We start from the raw sequence: 19,750 nt of genomic DNA, 5'->3' as shown, positions 1-19,750 counted from the left end.
TCTGCCCACCTTGGATTGAAGGTGGCAGAATCAAGTGGCGCCTGGAGAAGCTCTGGGCACCACCCCTGTGGTGGTGATGGACAGTGGAGTGGTCACTCCCCTTTCGTTTGTCCAGTTTTTAGCACCAGAGCAGGGACTGGGGGTCCCTGGACTGGTGCAGACCGTTTTATGCAAGGAAGACTCCAAATGTGGCCTTCAAAGCAAACCAGTGACTTGTGGAGGCTACCACTCCCAAGCCTTGTAACACCTATTTCCAAGGGAGAGGGAATTGCCTCCCTCTCCCACAGGTAATTCTTTTCATTGCCTTAAGCTACTTGAGCTAGTCAAGGAGCAGGAAGGCAGAAAACTGTCTGAGGGGTGACAGCAGCGCGGGCTGCCTGGAAAACCCTAGAAGACTGGTAGGAGCAATACTGGGGGGGTCCTCTAAGGATTCCCCAGAGTGCATGAAATCAACAGTACTGGCATTAGTGTTGGGGTATCATTCCGGCATGTTTCTGATTCCAAACAACCCTAGGTTTGGAGGCGTTATCTCAGTAGTGCCCACATCCGCACACTTACGAAGTCCAGTGCAGTGGAAGTGGAGTTCGCAAGGGCTGCTATGCCGGTGTAGGGGGTGCCCTCACACATTGGGACCTGCACCTGGCCCTCTGGCCTTCTGGGCTAGGAGGGCATACCATAGGGGTGACATAGTGCAGTGACCTGTGGTGAAAGGGTGCATGCACCTTTTCAAGCAGGCTGCAATGGCACGCCTACAGACACATTTTGCATGGGCTCCCATGGGTGGCACAGTACATGCTGCAGCCCATGGGGAACCCCTGGTGCCCCAGTGCTCTGGGTACGCAAGTACCATATACTAGGCACTTAGAAGGGGCATCAGTATGCCAAATGTGGGGTGAGTAAAGTCCTAGGCAACCAAATTTAGAGGGAGAGCCGAATCACTGGGGTTCTGGTTTTGCAGGGTTCCAGTGAAAACAGTCTAAGCATACTGATAGCAGGCAAAACGTGGGGGCCCACCATGCCAAAAAGAGGGTACTTTCCCACAATGAACAAGCTGTTATTTTAGGCTGTGTCTTGGTGCAGACAAAAGTGAAGACACAACATGGCACACAGCCTGTGCTCTATTTCCCCTAAAACTACATGCAGTATATGCAAGTCACCCATACAGCACCTCTTACATCCCTAAGGCAGGGTGCACATTTTTACATGTGAGGGCATAATTGCAAGAGCAGATATGCCCCTGCTATGTCTTTGTCAATTCTCAGACATAGTAAGTTAACAGTGAAGCCATTTTAAATACATGTGCTGGACACTGGTCACTACGAGTTCCCCAGCTACATGATGACTTCACTGAAGATAGGGGTCTTTGGGATCAAACATCTCATATTGATAAACCCACACTGATGCCAGTGATGGATTTATCAGTCCATGCACCCAGTGGGCACATTAGAGGTGTCCCCTGAAAACCTACCAGCCTCTGGTGTGCTTGCGGACTAGTTTGAGGCAGCCTGCCATCACCAGACAAGAGTCTGACCTCCTAAGGGTAGAGCCTTTGCTCTCGGGTGGTCAGCTGCAAAGCCTGTTCTGGGAGGGATATTACGTACTGCCACCCAACAGGATGGCCTGCAAATCTGCATTCCATGGCGGGGAGCCTCAAGGAAGCCCACCACCCTTGGTATGCAGATCAGGTTTCCCTCACAAAGGAGATGCTGACCCACTGCCCCAGGGCCCATTTTGCACCTGGACAGGCGGGAACTTTAGTTTTCGGAGAGGTGTATCCATCCTACACTCTCCGGAATGCCCCTAAATTCAGTACTTAAGGGAGCCCCTAGCACCAGAGAAGCCAATCCTGATGACCTAAGACGACCAAGGGCACCGAAGAGTCTCAAAAGCAGAAGAGGATAAAAAGAAGCAGCTGACCTGGTACCAACCCCGCCGTCCTGCCTTCATCCCTTGTCGAAATGTGCACCAAAGTAGTTGTCCTGCAGCTTTGACTCCACAAACCTGGGAAGACTGCCTGCCTTCAATAAAGACCTCCCATGAACAGCGATCTGTTCTCCTCCAAACTGCAAAGAAGGGACTCTGAAGTCTCCAGAACCACCAAAACTTGTCAACTGAAGCCACCACTGCACCCGTCGCCTACGGCTCAAGTTGAAGTGGGCCACGGGTGCCAACAAGGTTCCCCAGCCCTCCAGAGTTTGAGTCCATTGTGGTTTCACCCCCTCCTGTATTCCCCGACGGTTCTACTGCGACCGCTCCACTAAGGAAAACCTGACACTTGAAGGCACCTCTGCACCAGTCATCCCTGAGCCATGGAGAGAGGGCCAAAGGTGCTTACCTGTGCCTGAGCATCATGAGGCTTGAGTCCTGCTGTTGGTTCAGACCGACTGGCTTCCTGGCCAGAGCCTGCAGCCTCTCTTCGCAGTGACCGATCTGCATTGAAATGCTCTGGGCACCCAACTCTGTTTTGCACCCTGCACCCGGCCGCCCCTGTGTCACTGGTGGTGTACTGCTGGTGCTGCCTTGGACCTTGCCCACCACTCACCTTAACTCCTTGAGATAGGTTTAGTAAGTCGCTGTACTCTGTGTTTGCAGAACTTTTTTCTTCCCTTAGGATAGCATGAAATTGCACTGTGTCCACTTTTTAAAGTGAAACGAATTCCTATGTAAAAACATACTTACCCAAACTATTTTTTCTTATGCCTAAACATACATAAAGATACTTGCTATTTTTATAAATAAGTGTGGATCTCCTTTTTGAGTGTTGTCTCATTTATTGACTTATGCGTATATTTGTGAATGTCTTGCACACCAGTGTTAGGCCTAAGGCTGCTCAACCACACTATCTCCAAATAGAGCACTTTGGGATTGCATAGCAAGCCCCTGTCCACTCACTGGGGAACCACTGTGGACTCTTTACACAGTGGATCTAGTTATTGACATACCACTTAGAGCCAGCTTCCTACAAGCTCTGTTAGTCCAGCAGCCGAATACCAACTTTTCTACAGACATGCTGGTTCTTATAACAAAAGCTGCCTTCCTTCCAAAGATCTCCACCCCCTTCAACAAAGCTCTGCAGTCCGAAGTATCCATCAAAAGGGCAAGTTACTCACCCTCTGTAATGATCTCTTTTGTGTATACTGTATCTCAACGCTGATTCTTCACTGACCCACTCCCCTCCCCATTCTGTGGAATGGGGTCTTCAAGTGCATGCAAATAAGATCTGCACTCTGATGTTAACGGCTCTGTTTGATGGTGTAGCCAAATTATATAGAAACTGACGTCCTCGCACAGAGGTAGTGGTTCTGCAGAGGCCCCGATGTCCCTTCCACAGTGAGACGGACCCGCACGGTGCTATCTACTGACACGCAAGGGAATTGCTGAGAGCATCATCGGATCAAGGTTGTCGGTATTCACAAGGTGAAGAATCTGTGGGTTATACACCAGAAAGATAATTACCTAAGGTTGGTAACGTGTTCTTTTACCATCCAAAAAAATAGTAAATTAGAGAGCTGAAGACTGGTACCCCCATTGTTTTATGCTCTGTGTCAGAGGACACAGAATGACTCAAGTTGAACTATGAAACTGATGTCGGCGCACAGGATTGATGCTCTGCTCTATCACTTCTGGGAGGAATTAAGTCCTCCCCAGAAGCTGCATGAGGAGTCACATGGCACTCACATGAAAACGTCTGGTTCTAGTCTGGTGGCTGGAGAATATTCTTAAGGTGAGGAGTCTGTGGTTAGATAGAACATTCACTAGAAGAGCATTACAGGATGTAAGTAACTTGTTTAGCTGACTTTTTACACAGGTCCTGCAAACTTTTACTTTCTGATGGAGTAGATAGCTTCTATTACTGCCCATTTTGGAATTTCAGATCACTCTTAATGAGAGCCATTTTAGTTTAATGTTCACATAAAAATAAATAAGAGGCTTGTCTTGGGGGTGTGTGGCTGGACCTGCCAAGATGGTGGACGTGAAACTTTAAGGGCTCCACTCGCCAGCTCACAAATTGTCTACCTTCTGGAACCAGGCCTCCTTCCTTGCAGGGGACCCTGCTATGACACAGCAACTACTACTTGACCAAGCTGGAGCACTAGCGGTGAAAATCGGGCTCCCCATGCAGTGTCAGACCCGAGTGGCTGATTACTTCCCGGCCCGAACCACACGGATGGGGCTTCTACACTTCGTGCCTTGTGGTCGGTGCTTTTATGGGGGCACAGGCAGGGAATGGCCCACCAGACCTGCGTCCCACCTTGGTCAAACTCCACGTTGCAGTGGAACGCCTTGCCTGCTGAGAGTCCGGAAGACATTGTGCAGGTGCTGCTCTGCCCACTACAGAGGACATTGGGCCTTGCCTCCTCCGCATCCTGGAAATGAAGATGAGCAGCAACGCTTATCCCCTGCTCTCTGACCTAAAATCAGCGTGGCCTCTCACGTGCCTGCCTGGTGCCTTCTCACCTCTTCCCTTACCCTGCATCGACGCTCATCAGTGTGTGCTGGGGGATATAACTCTGGAAACTTGTCCCCGGCACTGTGGTGGGCCCCTACTTTGCCCTTGTGGTGACATCCTTAAATGAACCTGCCGGTGTGTAGTGCCTGGACATTGGTGCACCAACGGACGTTATTGAAAAGTGAACAGTCCAGGAATATGTCACTGTGTGCCGAGCCAATGAATACTTAGTGGCCATCAGCTTCCATCGTCCTCCCTCCCCCCTGCATTGGCGCTCAGTTTGGGGTGCAAGAGGGGAGGGATCGCATTACTGTTATGAGCGGCCACGACTTCCTCATCTCCACCTCCCTGGTGGTCTCTATTACATTATGAGTAGACTCCGCTCAGCCACCCCATGCCCCTCCTCTACTGGCGCAGCCTGCCTTCTGCCTCTCCTGCTACACCGCAGAAAGACGTTACCTCAACAATGCCCACATCCGACAAACTAAATCAAGTATTGACCACTACAGGACACTCCCACGTCTCAGTCAAGACAAGGTTTCACATGCTGGCCACAGAAATCAGTTCCTTGGTGATGATCACCATAAACATAGTGGCCTCTTTGCAACCATTCATAACACCAGGCAAAAAGTGGGGGGTAACCATGCCAACAGAGGCACTCTCCTACACAACCCGCTCCTCCTCCCCAAACAAAAGAGGATGAGACTAACCTTCCCCAAGAGAGTCTTCATTGTCTAAGTGGAAAAAACTGGAAAGGCCATCTGCATTGGCCTGGGCAGTCCCAGGTCTGTCTTCCACTACAAAGTCCATTCCCTGTGGGGATATGGACCACTTCAAAAGTTTAGAGTTCTCACCTTTCGTTTGCATTAGCCATCTGAGAGGCATACCAGGCAAAACATGCGCTATCCAAGACCTACAGAACCAAGTCCACAGTCTGGAGGAGAGGGCAGAGGAAAATACATACATTGCCTAGTGTTCATGCCAATTTTGATTGAAAGTGTGCTGGGACCCTGCTAACCAGGCCCAGCACCAGGGTTTTTTCCCTAAAACTGTACCTTTGTTTCCACAATTGGCACAGCCCTGGCACACAGATAAGTCCCTTGTAAAAGTTACCCTTGTTACGAAGGGCCCTGTGGCCAGGAAAGGTCTCTTAAGGGCTGCACCCTGCGTTATGCCACCCTAGGGGATCCCTCATTCAGCACATGCACACTGCCTTGCAGCTTGTGTGTGCTGGTGGGGAGAAAAAGACAAAGTCAACATGGCACCCCTCTCAGGGTGCCATGCCCACTAACCACTGCCTATGGCATAGGTAAGTCACCCCTCTAGCAGGCCTTACAGCACTAAGGCAGGGTGCACTATAACACAGGTGAGGGCATAACTGCATGAGCAGTATGCCCCTACAGTGTCTAAGTCCATTCTTAGACATTGTAAGTGCAATGTAGCCATATTGAGAATATCGTCTGGAAGTTTGTCATTACTAACTCCAAAGCTCCATAGTGGCTTCACTGAATACTGGGAAGTTTGGTATCAAACTTCTCAGCACAATAAACCCCCACTGATGCCAGTGTGGGATGTATTGAAAAATGCACACAAAGGGCATCTTAGAGATGCCCCTGTATGTTAGCCAAACTGCTAATGTAGGACTGACTGGTCTGTGCCAACCTGCCACTTTCAGACAAGTTGCTGACCACATGAGGTGAGTGCATTTGTGCACTCTGTGGCCGGAAACAAAGCCTTTCCTGGGTGGAGGTGCTTTACACCTCCCCCCTATAGGAGCTGTAACACCTGGTGATGAGCCTCAAAGGCTCAAGCCTCGGATTACAGTGCCCTAGGGCACTCCAGCTAGTAGAGATGCCTCCTCCCTGAACCCAGCTCATCAGATTCCTGGTGCCCTACAAGAAGGACGACGGCTAAGCTGGAACCACAAGCAGAAAAGAAGGAACACAACAACTGCTTTGGCCCAAGCCCTACCGGCCTGTCTCCTACTTCAAAGAACCTTCAAAAGACCAGTGACGCGTCCGGCAGGACCAGCGACCTCTGCCCAACTCCAGAGGACTGCCCTGCACCCAAAAGGATCAAGAACTCCCAAGGACAGTGGCTCTAAGAAACCTACAACCAAGGACTCTCACCTCATTCCAGATGCGCAAGTCTTGACCCCTGTACCCCCGACGCCCACAGCCTGTGTCCAGGTGGTCCAACCAGCAAGAATCCCCAGGGGATTGCAAGCAAGTGCCCACCCTGGATTGACCTCTCCACCACGGCACCTGCAAAGGGAATCCCGAGGACCCCCCTGACCATGAAGCTCCGGACGAAGATAACCGACACCTAAGAACACACTGCAGCTGCAGCCCCCAGTCCTTGGAGAACCCGAACCCTGGTGCCTCAACGTTCAGGCGGCCCTGCTCCCTGTCCAACTGGTGTTGTGCCCAAGACACCCCCCTGGACCTCGTCTGCAGCCTCTGAGTGACCCCCGGAGTCTCCTCATAGACCAGCCTTGAAAACCTGACATCCTGTTTGCACCCGGCTGCCCCTATGCTGCTGAGGGTGAGTGTTTGGTGCCTACTTATGGCCCCTTCAGTGCTCTTCTAATCCCCCCCCCACCCCCCCCCCCCACGGTCTGCCCTCCGAGCCGCGGGCATGCCTGATTTTGTGTACCCCCTGTCTCCATAGGAGCCCGTGTTGAATTTGCTTAACTTCGACCTCTGCACCCGACTGGCCCAGTGTTGCTGGTGGTGGGTGTTTGGGGTTAACTTGAACCTCAGCCGGTGGACTTCCTAAAACCTGGAGACTTAAAACTGTAAGTGTTGACTTACCTGTAAAACAATCCAACTTTTCTTCCCTCAGGAACTGTTTCTCAAAATTGTACTAAGTGTCCATTTGTAAAACAGATTGTTGCCAGTGATTCAAAAACTGTATTACTTATTTCAAACAAAGTACTGTTGATACCTGTGTGAAATACAAAACTTTTAAGGTACTTACTTGCAACTTAAATCTTGTGGTTCTAAAAATAAATTAAAAAAATATATATTTGCTACATAAAACCATTGGTCTGGAGTTAAGTCATTGTGTGTGCTTCTTCTATTGTCTGTGTCTACAACAAATGCTTTGCACTACCCTTTGATAAGCCTAACTACTCGACCACACTACCACAAAAGAGAGCATTAGTATTGTCTACTTAAGCCTCTGTCAAGCCTCCAGGGAACCCTGGACTCTGTGCACACTATATATCACTTTGATTTACTATATTCAGAGCCAGCTTCCTACAATCCTCCAGTTCTGCTCCTTCCAGACTTCCAGGGTCTGCTGGCAGCCCGCTCTGCTGCAGCCTCTCAGACATGATTCTGCCCGCCTTCTGCTTGACCAGCTCAAACAGAGAACAGCATAACAAAAGATTTTCTGTGGGAGATTTCCGTTGGAAATAGGTGTTAAAAGGCTAGGGGTAGCCTCCCTGCACCACCAAACTGCTTTGAAGGGCTCATTTGGTGCCCTCTTTGCATAATCCGGTTTGCACCAGTTCAGGGACCACTGGTCCCTGCTCTCGCACAAAACACACAAAGGGGAGTGTCCACTCCCGGCCCAGAGCTCCTCCAGATAGCCACTTGGTTCTGCCATCTTGGAAACAAGATGTGCAGAAGCCTCTGGGAGCATCTAATGGGGTGCCAGGTACCTGACATCAGAGACCCCTCTTGATAGGTGGTCACCCCAGAGAGTGACCAAACGTGCTTTTTGGGCTACTTGGGGACTCCCTTTAGGATGGGTCCCCAGATTCATTATGCAAGATTTCCCCAGGGCTCCTCTGCAAAGACCTCTTCTACTCCTGGCCTCCGGAACCGCTGCTGGGCAGCTCCGGAACCGAACAAGACTGAGAAGACATCTCCCTGCAACATTGTTTCCGCTGCTCCTGTTGGCAATCTGCAACATTTCTATGACTGTGCGTCCTCTGGGGTCGGCAAGACGTCAGCTGCACCAAGAAGCAAGAAGGAATCTCCCTTGAAGTGAAGGAGTCACTCCCCTGCGTCCACAGGCTCCTAAGGCAACGGCGTCCGGCTAGTGGGATCATCAGTCCTCCGGATCTGCGAATATTGTCCAACACAGGTGGTGGTTCTGAGGGATCCCCTGGGTCCTCTCTGCCTTCTGCCTAACGTGGGAGAGGGTGAGCCTTTACCTCTTCCATTAGTACGGAATCCCTGTGCACCATGACTGTTGCAGCAACCAAGACTTGTTGACTCCTGCTCTGAGGGATCTTCGGGCTCCTAGTAACCCCGGCCCCCAGCACTCTACCTCTGCAAAGACAGTCTCCTCTCTGCTCCTTCAGTGACATGGGATTCCTCTTCAGGTATGATGACTTTCCCTCACTGCAACTTACTGTACCTGCTGCCAGTTGGCTCCTTGTGGAGACTCCGACTGCTTCTGCTGGCTCTCCTGTCTTCTGAGGGTCAGGCCGCACTCCCCTCCGAGGGTCGAGTCCCCAGGACCTTGCTGGTCCTCCACAGCTCTTCAAAACATCCAACAGCTCCTCTTGTATTTGCTTGTTGGTGGCCATCCTGACCACTGACCTGTCTGCAATCCAGCGACCATTTAGGGACAGCTTGTAGGTGACTTCAGGGACTTCTCTGCAGCTCCTGGACCCCGCAGCTGGACTTCTTCCATCACCGTCTACCTGTACCTTCAACTACAGAAGAAGTGGGCATTGGCTCCTTGCCACTCCTGCATGGACTGGACTATGCCACCTTCTTTTGCAGGTCCTCTTCACCCAGAATCCGCCCTTGGGTTCCACTGGTCCAGTCCTGCTTCTGCAATTTCCAATCACGACGTCCCCATGGGAAAACTAAGTAACTTATCTCTCTGCACCCAGGCACCGGGGATCTTCTAGATACTTACCTTTTGGGGTTCCTTCTGTCCCAGCGATTCTTACTACACCATACCGTTTGGTGGGGGGCACCTGTTCACATTCCATTTTTTAGTATATGGTTTGGCCCCCCTGTAGGGCTCTTGCTAATTTATGCTCTTCCTAATTACTTACCTGTGTGTAATTGTTGTGTTTATAGTTCCAGCGGGACGTATACCAATGGTAGTCTAGTTTGGTGTGCCTATAATAAAGTACCTTTATTTTTGCAACACTGTGTGGTTCCGTTCATGTGTGATAAGTGACCGGGGGACTACAGTAGTATTGCATGTGCTTCACTTGCCTTCTGGATAAGTCTTGGCTATTCACCAGAGCTACCGGATTGAGCTGCCCTGTATCCCCACCACTACTAGCCATGCCCTGGATGCTAAGATAACTGAAGAGAACGTGGTTCAGGCACTCCATGATCTAGCCCGTAACAAGACACAGGGACTGAATGGCCTTCGTCTGGAGTATTACAGCACCTTTTCAGAGCACCTAGTGCCCCACCTGGCTGCACTGTACGAGGCAGTCTTGACCCCTAGGGAACTTCCTCCCTCGATGTACAAATTCCTTAGTCTCTCTATGCAAACTGGGCACAGCCCCCACACACTGCCATTGTTTCACCCAGTAGTGATCTTAGCGCGGACTACAAGTTACTGGGGAAAACCTTTGTCGTTTGGAATGCACAAGCCCTCCTGGTCTTTGTACACGTGGAGCATAACTGCTTTGTCCCAGGATGAAGTACATCACAAATTATTTGCCACCTTTCATGTACAAGACTGCGTCAAAGGATGGTTTCCAAAAGCCTAATTTTAGACCTGGAGAAGGTATTTGATACCCTAACATGGCCTTACCTCTTTCAGGTGCTTGCTTGGCTAGTTGTGAGCCCAAGGTACGGGCCTACACTAAATTATACAACAAAACAACACCTAGTGCAATTGGGACGCTTCGTCTCAGCCTCCTTCCAGGTCCAATAGGAAACCGGACAGGGGTGCCCTCTGTCTACCCCTGTCTGCTATTACGATGAAGCCCCTAGCCATATGATTAAGGAAGGAGGGTCGCAATGGGGGGTATACCATTGGAAGACAGGACTCACTTGGTGTCTTTATATGCGGACGGCCTACTGATCTATCTCTGTGGTATCGCACTAGATCACTCCCTTACACGAGAAACCCTGGCTGCATTTGCTGCATCCGCAGGACTGTGCGTTAACTGGGAAAAGTTGGCTATAGATCCCCCTATTCTAACCCAACAGGCACAACCAGTCTATTTGGGAGAAACCCCCCTTTGCTGGTAAGGAGCGGTTATCCACTACCTAAGGATACGACTATAATCACACTCTGGTAGATCTGTATGAAGGTAATCTCCACGTGGCATTCCCGGGTATTAGAACACAAATTCAGTTCTGGCAATCACTCCCCATGGCCCCAATTGGGCCGATAGCCCTGGCAAAAATGGTTCTGGTACCCCACCTCCTCTATTATTTTACCAATCTTCCCGTTATTCCACCCCACACTTTCTTTCAGGAATTGGATACCGTGCTGGTTAACTCAATTTGTCATCTCAAGGCACTGGGTGGCTCTTTGGAAATTAAATTTACCTTGGACCCGGGAGGGGTAGGTGCTCCTTCTTTCGAAGCCTACTATTTATCAGCTCAATACAGTGGCTTTCCTGGTGGACTGCTGGACGATATATGGGCGGGATTAGTGGTGATGCAGGAGTTCTCTCCATATCCACAATCCGGGATTTTTTTTTCTCCCAAGGTCAATACCCACAACATCCCAACTGTTGCAGACAGTGGTGACCTGGACTTGCATCTCAAGCACATGTCGCCTAGCTAAGGGTGCCCTAGCATATGCGCTGGTGTTTCTGCTGCTTAGTCTCCCAAGGTTCCCTGGTACCTATACGCAGCGTGACATGTTGCCTTGGATATGCAGTGTCATGTTGTCTTGGAGAACCCAGTCACTGCATGCCATAGGTGACCTGTTTGAGATGGCCACCATCTATCTTTCGAACAACTTGTGACAGAATATCATTTTCTGCCAGGTGAATTCCTCCTTCACAGTCCATGCTTACTGAATTTTGTGGCACACCATAGTTACAGAACCCACACCTCTAGTTGTACAAACCACGCTTAACATGGGAATGTGCATCTCGTTACTTGGCTCTACAAAGCCATCAGAGACCTGTCAGTGAATCCTCTGGCTTCACTTTGACACAAATGGGAGGATGAATTTGGGAGAGTCCTGCATGATTAAGAAGGCCCTCAAATCTCTACAGCGGGCCTTGAGAAATTCCTGCTTTAACAATATACAACTGTTTCTTTCTTTTACACAGAGCATACCTCTCCCCAACCCAAATTAACCAATACTTCCTCGATGTGCAAGCAAGTTGCCCGCACTGCCAAACCCCAGACGAGGACCTGAAACACATGCTGTGGACTTGCTCCACTATTCAGTGCTACTGGAAGACAATCCACGACGTCCTAAGGACAGTCACAGAACTGCCTGACATTTACACCTGAGAAGCATGCTCATTAGGCATTTTTAAAACACTGAAAACGCTCCAAAGTGAGCATCCGTGTTGCCTCCTTGGCACTCCTTGCTAAACTCACACTTATCCTCCACTGGTGAACCCCAACCACCATTCCGCTAGAGGCCTGGTATGGTGCAGTGTGTAAATTGGCAGTGGCGTAGGAGTATGCTCTCAGCTGCGAGGAAGTTCACCACTTACACAAGCAACCCATATCCCCAAACTGGGGTACTGTTGATGGAGTTTAGTTAGCATATAAAGAATGATGATGACTTGCCCCCTTAGCCGTGCCAGCACAGCCCACTATCCTCATCATAGCCGGAGATCTAGACCATCTTAAAAGGCATACACTACGTCTGCCCAGTAGGTCCATTTTACTGTGCTACTCACATCCCCCTTTCTCTTCCCACTTCAACCACCACTATGTCCTGCTGTCCTTCCTCCCCCTACCGTGGGTTTGTCACCATCCGTTTTATTAAGACTGTTGCCTTTATCCCCTACGGCATGCATACATTTATCCACCTGTCACAGTATGCTGCTGCTGTCTTTAACGCATTGATTACTGAAGTATATCATTAAATCTACACTGGCGGCTGTTGAACATAGACAGTTACTCTTCGTTATACATTGATGTGTTTTTCTCTGTGACATATATTGCGTTGGGAATATGTTGCTGTTTTATTTTGGAAAAACTTAATAAAAATGATTTACTAAAAAGAAAGAGGCTTGACTTAACAGTGAGATTCCTTTAGTCTTCCACTTATTCTGTCACATGAAAGCTCACTGGTGTGGCACATTGCTGCTCTTCAAAATATGACACTTTAAACTATTACAATGTGCACACCAGGTTACAATAGCATCAATTGTTTGCATATATATTTTATGTTGTTATTAGAAGAAGAAAGTTAATGCTGGAGAACTTACTGTAGAATGATAACCAATGTTTTGTTAAAATGACACCTGGATACTTTGTGACGGATAACTCCTGTTACTGTGCTATCCGGATAATTATTGCTTTTAGATTTTCTTATATTTACTTGAATCTCCATCATTGGCCGTCTTTATTTTGTGAAATGTTTTGGAAATAATTTATTCCTTTTTTTCAAACGTTTAGAGGCCCACCTAACTTATGAGTAGTCCAAATATTGAGATTGCTTGTTTCTTAATGTTCATTGACTTTTCATGAAGGTGCAGGGCCCATTAGTGAGGAATCTATGTTTGGCACATTCAGAACTTTGAGATCAAACTCTTTGGAAATGGCACTCTGCAGATAGATCATTGAGTAATTCATTAACGGTGTAACATGAAGTTCAGGCGTTGGATATGAATGCTTATGGACAGACTGAGCAAGCATTGGCAACACTAATAGGTCTGGCCTCGTCAAGCAAGGCTTTTTTTCTGGTTCTGAAAACAGACACAACATACAAAAGAAAAAAAGGTGTCTGCCTTTGCACTGAAGTGCACTCCTTTTCTGCAACTTTGTTCACTTGGTCAGGCAAATTTACATCACGTACAGTACAACACAGCCACAGGATGAAGTTGACCCATTGACCCGTGCTGAATACTCTGGTAGGTGGAATGGTACTTGTAAATACCATTCGATAGAGGCCTCATTTGAAGCCCATATTTGTAAGTATTAGTGCATGTGTATTTTTATTATTAATTTTTGAGAAGCCATGAGGCTGGCAAAATAGTGCAAGCTGCCTAAATTCTATGCTTAAAAAAGATGTAGGAAATTCCAGGTTAAGATTCATTCCTTTGTTAGTAAATGCCATTGACTTTCATTTTGTTATAGGTATTGTTTGTTGAGAACTTTGAAGCAGTGTCAGGCACTAAGGGAGTCGCTGATTGCGCCTGGTAAAGAGATTGCATGGCATGGCCGAACAAAGGATGAGCCTGCTCATTACTGTAACATTTGTGAGGTGAGTAGATACTTCCTGCATCAAGAAATTGGTTTGATGAAACAGTATTTAAAAGGTATTAACTCATTTTCCTTCTCCCTTACCTCTGCATCCGCTCGTCATTTCTACAGCCCTTGATCTGAGGTGAGTCCATCTATGGAGACGGACAACTCGCTTTCATGAGAGACTTTACATGGAAGACTTTTCCTGGGCTTTGTGCCCCATGTGGTTTATTTATCCACCTCGCCACCTCCATTTTCCTCACTTTGGATCAAGATGGCATTCTCTTTTTCTAATTTTGTCTAAACTAGCTTACATTTGTATTCCATTTAAAAGGTGGTCTATCAATATGCTTGGTTTTTTTTTTTCCAAAATCCCTTTTTTCCAGCATCCTTTCTTTAAAGGATTTTTAATTTTCTCTACATCTGCTCTTGAGCATAGACTGCAGCATTAGATATGGTTCCATCTGCTCTGTTGGACTTGCAGTGTGATGTGGTTTTCTGTTTTCGTTTTTTTAAATGTCATTTGTCATTGCTTTCCCGGTTTGAGCCAGTCCCACATTTCTCAAATTTAATTTCCAATTATGTCAGTATATGGACACATTCATTTTTCATGCTCTTCTGTTTCCTTATTCCTTGTAACCATGCAGCATACATCAATTTTACGGAGTACTTTCTAATAATCAGGTTTACAGTGATGTTTAATTATCACAGTATTAAGGAGAATCTGGATTATGTTTTCTTTGCTAGGGGGCCACATATCCTGTGACCAATGCCAAATGATTTTCTGTGCTGAATTAATATTTTTGCTCCCTTTTCTGATTAACAATTGACCTTTTTCCCCAAAGTATGTCTATTAGAAAGCGGAGCATAAACCTTTACAGTTTCTTCAAGCACCACTAATCTTGTCAAGATTATTGGAGTCTCCATGTCTATTACACAGGATACTCCAAAGCTTGAGGTCACTTATTTGGAAAGTCTATTGGGGTGTGAATGTTCACATTTGTAGGACTTTAAAGAGCAGATGCATTTTAAATGACTACCGCATTATTTGTCTAAGTGCACACTCACTAATCATTGTATTGAGAGTAAGATTCCCATTGAATCCAGTCCTCTTAGATATTGTTTTGTGATGATGTCCAGTAATCACCAGATAGTCATTCACTTTTCGATATTTATTTTGTATCAATTAGTCAACAAATTTATTTCGGATTGCTTATGTTGCTTCCTGTTGAAGTGACTGTGCAACGCACACTGATGAACAATCCTCCTTTCTACATAGAAAGTGTAGTTTTTTCACTGTGAGTCACTCCTGGTGCCTGCTTTCTTGTATGGCTTGCATCCATTTCTAATGTACATGTTTGTTTAAGGTGTTGCAGCGTGGCCTGTATGGAATTCTTCTGTTCAATTTTTTCAAATCATTTAGCTACTTGCAAGTATGTGTGGTCACCACTCTTATTACTTGGCAAAGATTTTGAGTTCTCAAGACAATCTAAAGCTCTGCTTTATTTCTGTTGCATTTGGCCTAGTCTGTTTCACCTTAATTTTCTGCTGAGTATCAACAAATACCAGTTAGATTTTCCACATACATTCTTTTTCTTTGTATTGTCAGTTTTTTGGGCACTGTAAATCCTCTGAATGACTGAGGAAACAGCATATGTGTTGATTCTTTGTGTATTGTATTCGCAGAGAAATCGTAAGTGGAATGATATATTGCTTGTTGTACAAAATTAATCATCTCAGGGCACTAATAATTGGTGTTACTACCTAAAACTCAGTCTTAGGGCGATTTCATGCTAAGTCATCCCACCAGGCTTGGAACCTGTGACTCTCGGGTTACACACAGATTTCTGTATCGAATGCAGTCATTCAACGTGTTACCTTACTGAGTTCTACAATCCGCCCCCACATGTCATCATGATTTGTTGTTTATTGGCCACAGAAAGGATAAGCCCTTGAAAACTGAATTAATCTATTATAGGTTAGAACTAGCTTTTAATGATTCATTTCCTGCCCTCAGTAAACACCCTTGAATTGTTAAGAGGGTCAAGTGGAGCAGTCAAGCTTGTGCATTCTATGTCCAGCTTCTAATTTACCTCCCCCTGCCCCAAAAGAGTGTGATTTCCGATACACAGCTTTTAACACCTTGAGTTCACCATTTGAACATGTGAATACTATTGCATATGACCTTAATGTAGTCATCCTTTTGACTGTACTTGCACAGGATGTAATTAATATATTCATTAATGCAAATCTATGCTTTTGCACTTTCAAATGATGGCATTATCACTCATTATACTAAGACTGGGCATGACCTGCCCTTCAGTTAAGTTTTCTCCAGGTGTACTCCTTGCCATTCCAGACCTCACTGTATATCAATTCAATCGAGGCAGACCTGTACAGAATCATTAGTTGGCTTATTTTCCTCATCCTGCAGTTGCACACAAAAAAAAGCCAGCTGCCACCACCCTACTATCAGAAACAATCCTTGCTTGCTGCATTTGGAGGAATAGCACACAAGAACTTTGATTTCTTTCAGTAGTCAGGCGTGGTTTTAGACACTGTGCTTCTTCCACAGTTCTCTCATAGAGTCTTTACAATGCCCACTATTACCAGTTATTTATTCAAGGACGAGAAGGACCTAAAACTTTGAGAAGTTTAGAAGAAAAGACGCGCCTTTCAAAAGACTAGTGATTCCCGCTTTTTATGCCCTGGGCAAGAAAGCAGTTGCTGCTAGGATCTTCGACTTTCACTTTTTATGTCATAGACAACTGTGAAGTTGCAAATCCTGTCCTCAGTGTAGATGCGGTAGCGGGCTTCATAGACTTGATATGCATTCTTATCCGTTTGTAAAAGCTACTCTGATGGTATATGCAGCACTGGTAAATCACTTAAAAGAAATTCATACCTAACGCATAGGTAGATGGATGATTTTTGGTTCCTTAGCCAAAATAATCACTGGCTGAACCTAGCTTTTCAGTAAAATCTTGACTATTTCGGCATAGTGTTTGCCCATGTGCAGAGTATGTTGTTCATGGTCTTTGAAGGATAGCATGCACCTGGCCTATTAGTCTACCCAAATTTTTGTGCACTGGAACAATACTTTTGTGTATGAAGGCCACTCGTCTTATTTAGAATGCATGAGACCTGTTTGTGATATACCTCTTCCCACATACTTGTCCCCTTCTGAGTATCTCCAGGCACAAAACTAGATCTGTTAAATTATCCTCCAGCAGTAGCTGTCTGTCGCCACTTGAGTCCAGTCCTGTCCAGGAAATGACAACATCGGACTATATAAGACAAAGACTGGTGATGGCTCCTGTTTTTCTGTGCTTTACCTATACATGTTGAGCTCCTCTGGTATTAAATTATGGAATGCTTCTAGGTCCTATTTCACCACCTATGGTCTTTGGATTGAAGCTCTTTCGACAGTGTTTCAAGATGTTCCTGTCAGATCAGTACAACATTTGCATATAGCGTCTGGGGCGTTGCCACTGGGCACCCTAATGTCATCATCGAGTAAGAAGCCAAAATATTTCTCGTTTGAGAGAGAGAGAGCGCGCTCCTTTAAAGGGTTCTACCACATAATTTATAAACCCCATTGGAAGGACTACCCTTGCTAAAAGGACTGTGTAGATTTTTTTTTTATCTGACAGAGACTTGTAGTTACAGATTCCTTACCTTAGAATTTACCCCAGGCGCCAGACTAGATCTGGAGTTTTTTCTTCTAGCAGTACCCTTACGCACCGTCAGGTGGTGTTAGTCGACTCTGCATCTTTCGTTGGCGTTGTGGTCGCCGTAATAATGTTGGTCATATATAGGTTCCAACCAGGCACGCTGACGTCAGTTCTTTTCTTTCTGCACTAGCCTATGAGCAGATCCAGGTGAGAGCTACCCTCAGTAATTTTTGACTGACTTTTTGACCTTTTGTCGAATGTCACTGCATGATGTCTGTGAAGGATCCGCACCTCGTGCTTGTGGTGTCTGAAGCTCGAACATGACCCGAAGTCTTGCTCGGAGTGCCACAAACCCAAATGCTTTGAAGGAGCAGTCCCTAAAGCTAATAGCTTTCTGGTGCTTGGCTCTGCCATGCTCCCAGTCTCATTTAAGAAGAAGGTCATAAGACAGTTCTCGGAGCCATCACCACTAGTCCTTTTCCCACGCCAAGTTGTCGGGACATTTGGGTCACAAGAAATCGAAAAAGGCTAAACGTTATGCGACTTCACCCCATCGTTCAGATGATGCAATGTGGAAGTAGGGTTGGCACTCTAGGCCTCCATCCTCAGAGCCTGCTTCTGGGCTGGCTCTGCGCCTCATAGAATTTTCCAGGAGCTGGAGCCTTCCGTACCCAACTCAGAGCTTTACGTGGCCATGAACCTCATCTTTGGGCAATCCGACCATCCTGCGACGCCTTTGGGCACAGTGGGTTCCATGCTGGTGGCTTCTGCCTCGGCTCCAGAGGGCACCCCAGGATCTGTTACCAGATCCGTGCTGACGCCGGTCGTGCCATCGCAACCTTCCCCGGCCCCAGTAAGGACGTAAGCTCTTCCAACACTGTTCGGTCCCACGATCAATGTCGATCCCATACTAATTCCTTACTCCGATCTGGAGCGGTAATGGTGTCACTCAACACTGAATCAGCCTTCAACTGGGACTTTGTTCCCCCACTTTGGATCGTGACCCTTACGGTGAAACTATGGAAGGGTCGCTGGACCCTTTAGAATTCCAGCTAGAAGATGAATTGGGTGAAGCCAGTGGTCTTGACACCTCCCCTGACTCTGGCATGCTGCCTCTCCTTGCAGGACAGTACCCCTGTGCACCGCGACTCTTGTAGCTACCAAGGCTTGTTAGTTCCTCCTCCAAGGGATCTTCCGGCTCCGGGTAGCCCCGGCCCCCAGCACTTCTTTCTGCAACACACAGTCTCCTGCCTGCTGCTCCAGTGATGTGGAAATCCTCCTCAGATGTACTGAGTGGTCCTCACTGTGACTACTATGCCTGCTGCACGTGGGTCGTCTGTGGGGGCTGCCTCCTCTTCTTGTGACTATCCCAGCTGCTGAGGGTCACCCCGGGCTCCATTCCTTTGGACGAGACCCCTGGAACTTGCTTGGCCTCTTCAGCCTTGCAAAATGAAAACCTTCTTCTCCAACTCTTGCATTTGCCAGGGTTTGTTTCTTGTTTTTCCTGCACCACTGACCGACTGCATCACGAACACCGATGTGGGATATCACTTGGATCACTACTGGAGCTCCTCTTCTGCTCCCTTGCCGCACTGCTGACCTTCTTTGTCCACTGACGACCTGGTCCTGCATCTACAGAACGGTGGGTAGTGGCTCCTGCCACAACCAGACATTCCATGATGAACTGGACTTGGTCCCCTTCCTTTGCAAGTTCTCTTCTGTCAGAATCCACTTTTGGGTTCTTCCAGTATTGTCCCGGTCTTGCACAATCCTTTTCCAAAGTCCTCTTGTTGGTTTTGGGGAAAACCAGGTACTTACTTCTGCTCTCCTGGTCGCTGAGGGTAATTCTGGTAATCACCTCTTGGGGTCCCTAGTTCCTGCAGCTCCCTTCTATTGATTCCACTTCCTTGGGTCGAGGCTGCCTTTCATATTTCACTTTTTTAGTATATGTTTTGGCCCTTCCCTAGGGCCCTCACTGTTTGCTATTGCTTTAATCAATGCCTGTTTCTTTCTATGCAGTTTACTGATTGCTAATGTGTATATAATAGTGTGTTTACTTACCTCAAGTTGGGGTATTGCCTATACAGTATTTTAGTATTTGTGTTACTTTAATAAAGTACCTTTATGTTTGTAACACTGTGTGGTTCTTTAATGTTTGTAATTGCTGTGTGATTTTAGTGCATAGTTGCATAAGCTTTGCATGTCTCCTAGATAAGTCTTGGCTGCTCATCCACAGCTACCTCCAGAGATCCCTGGCTTCCTAGACACTGCCTGCACTTCAATAATAGGGGATACCTGGACCT

At 47.1% G+C, this 19,750-nt stretch overlaps 1 protein-coding gene across 2 annotated transcripts in view; it reads left to right on the top strand.

Moving 5' to 3' along the window:
* The window catches only part of KDM6A (lysine demethylase 6A), a 709,557-nt gene that overhangs the window by 665,841 nt on the left and 23,966 nt on the right, over nt 1-19,750 (top strand). For both annotated transcript variants that reach the window (XM_069204190.1, XM_069204189.1), the window contains one exon: nt 13,666-13,792. In XM_069204190.1, the coding sequence (XP_069060291.1) occupies nt 13,666-13,792 (127 nt within the window). The remainder of the gene's footprint in view (nt 1-13,665; nt 13,793-19,750) is intronic.

Source organism: Pleurodeles waltl, chromosome 8 (genome assembly GCF_031143425.1).
Source record: "Pleurodeles waltl isolate 20211129_DDA chromosome 8, aPleWal1.hap1.20221129, whole genome shotgun sequence".
NCBI classification, from domain to species: Eukaryota; Metazoa; Chordata; class Amphibia; order Caudata; family Salamandridae; genus Pleurodeles; species Pleurodeles waltl.
This window is presented reverse-complemented; position numbering and strand designations above follow the sequence as displayed.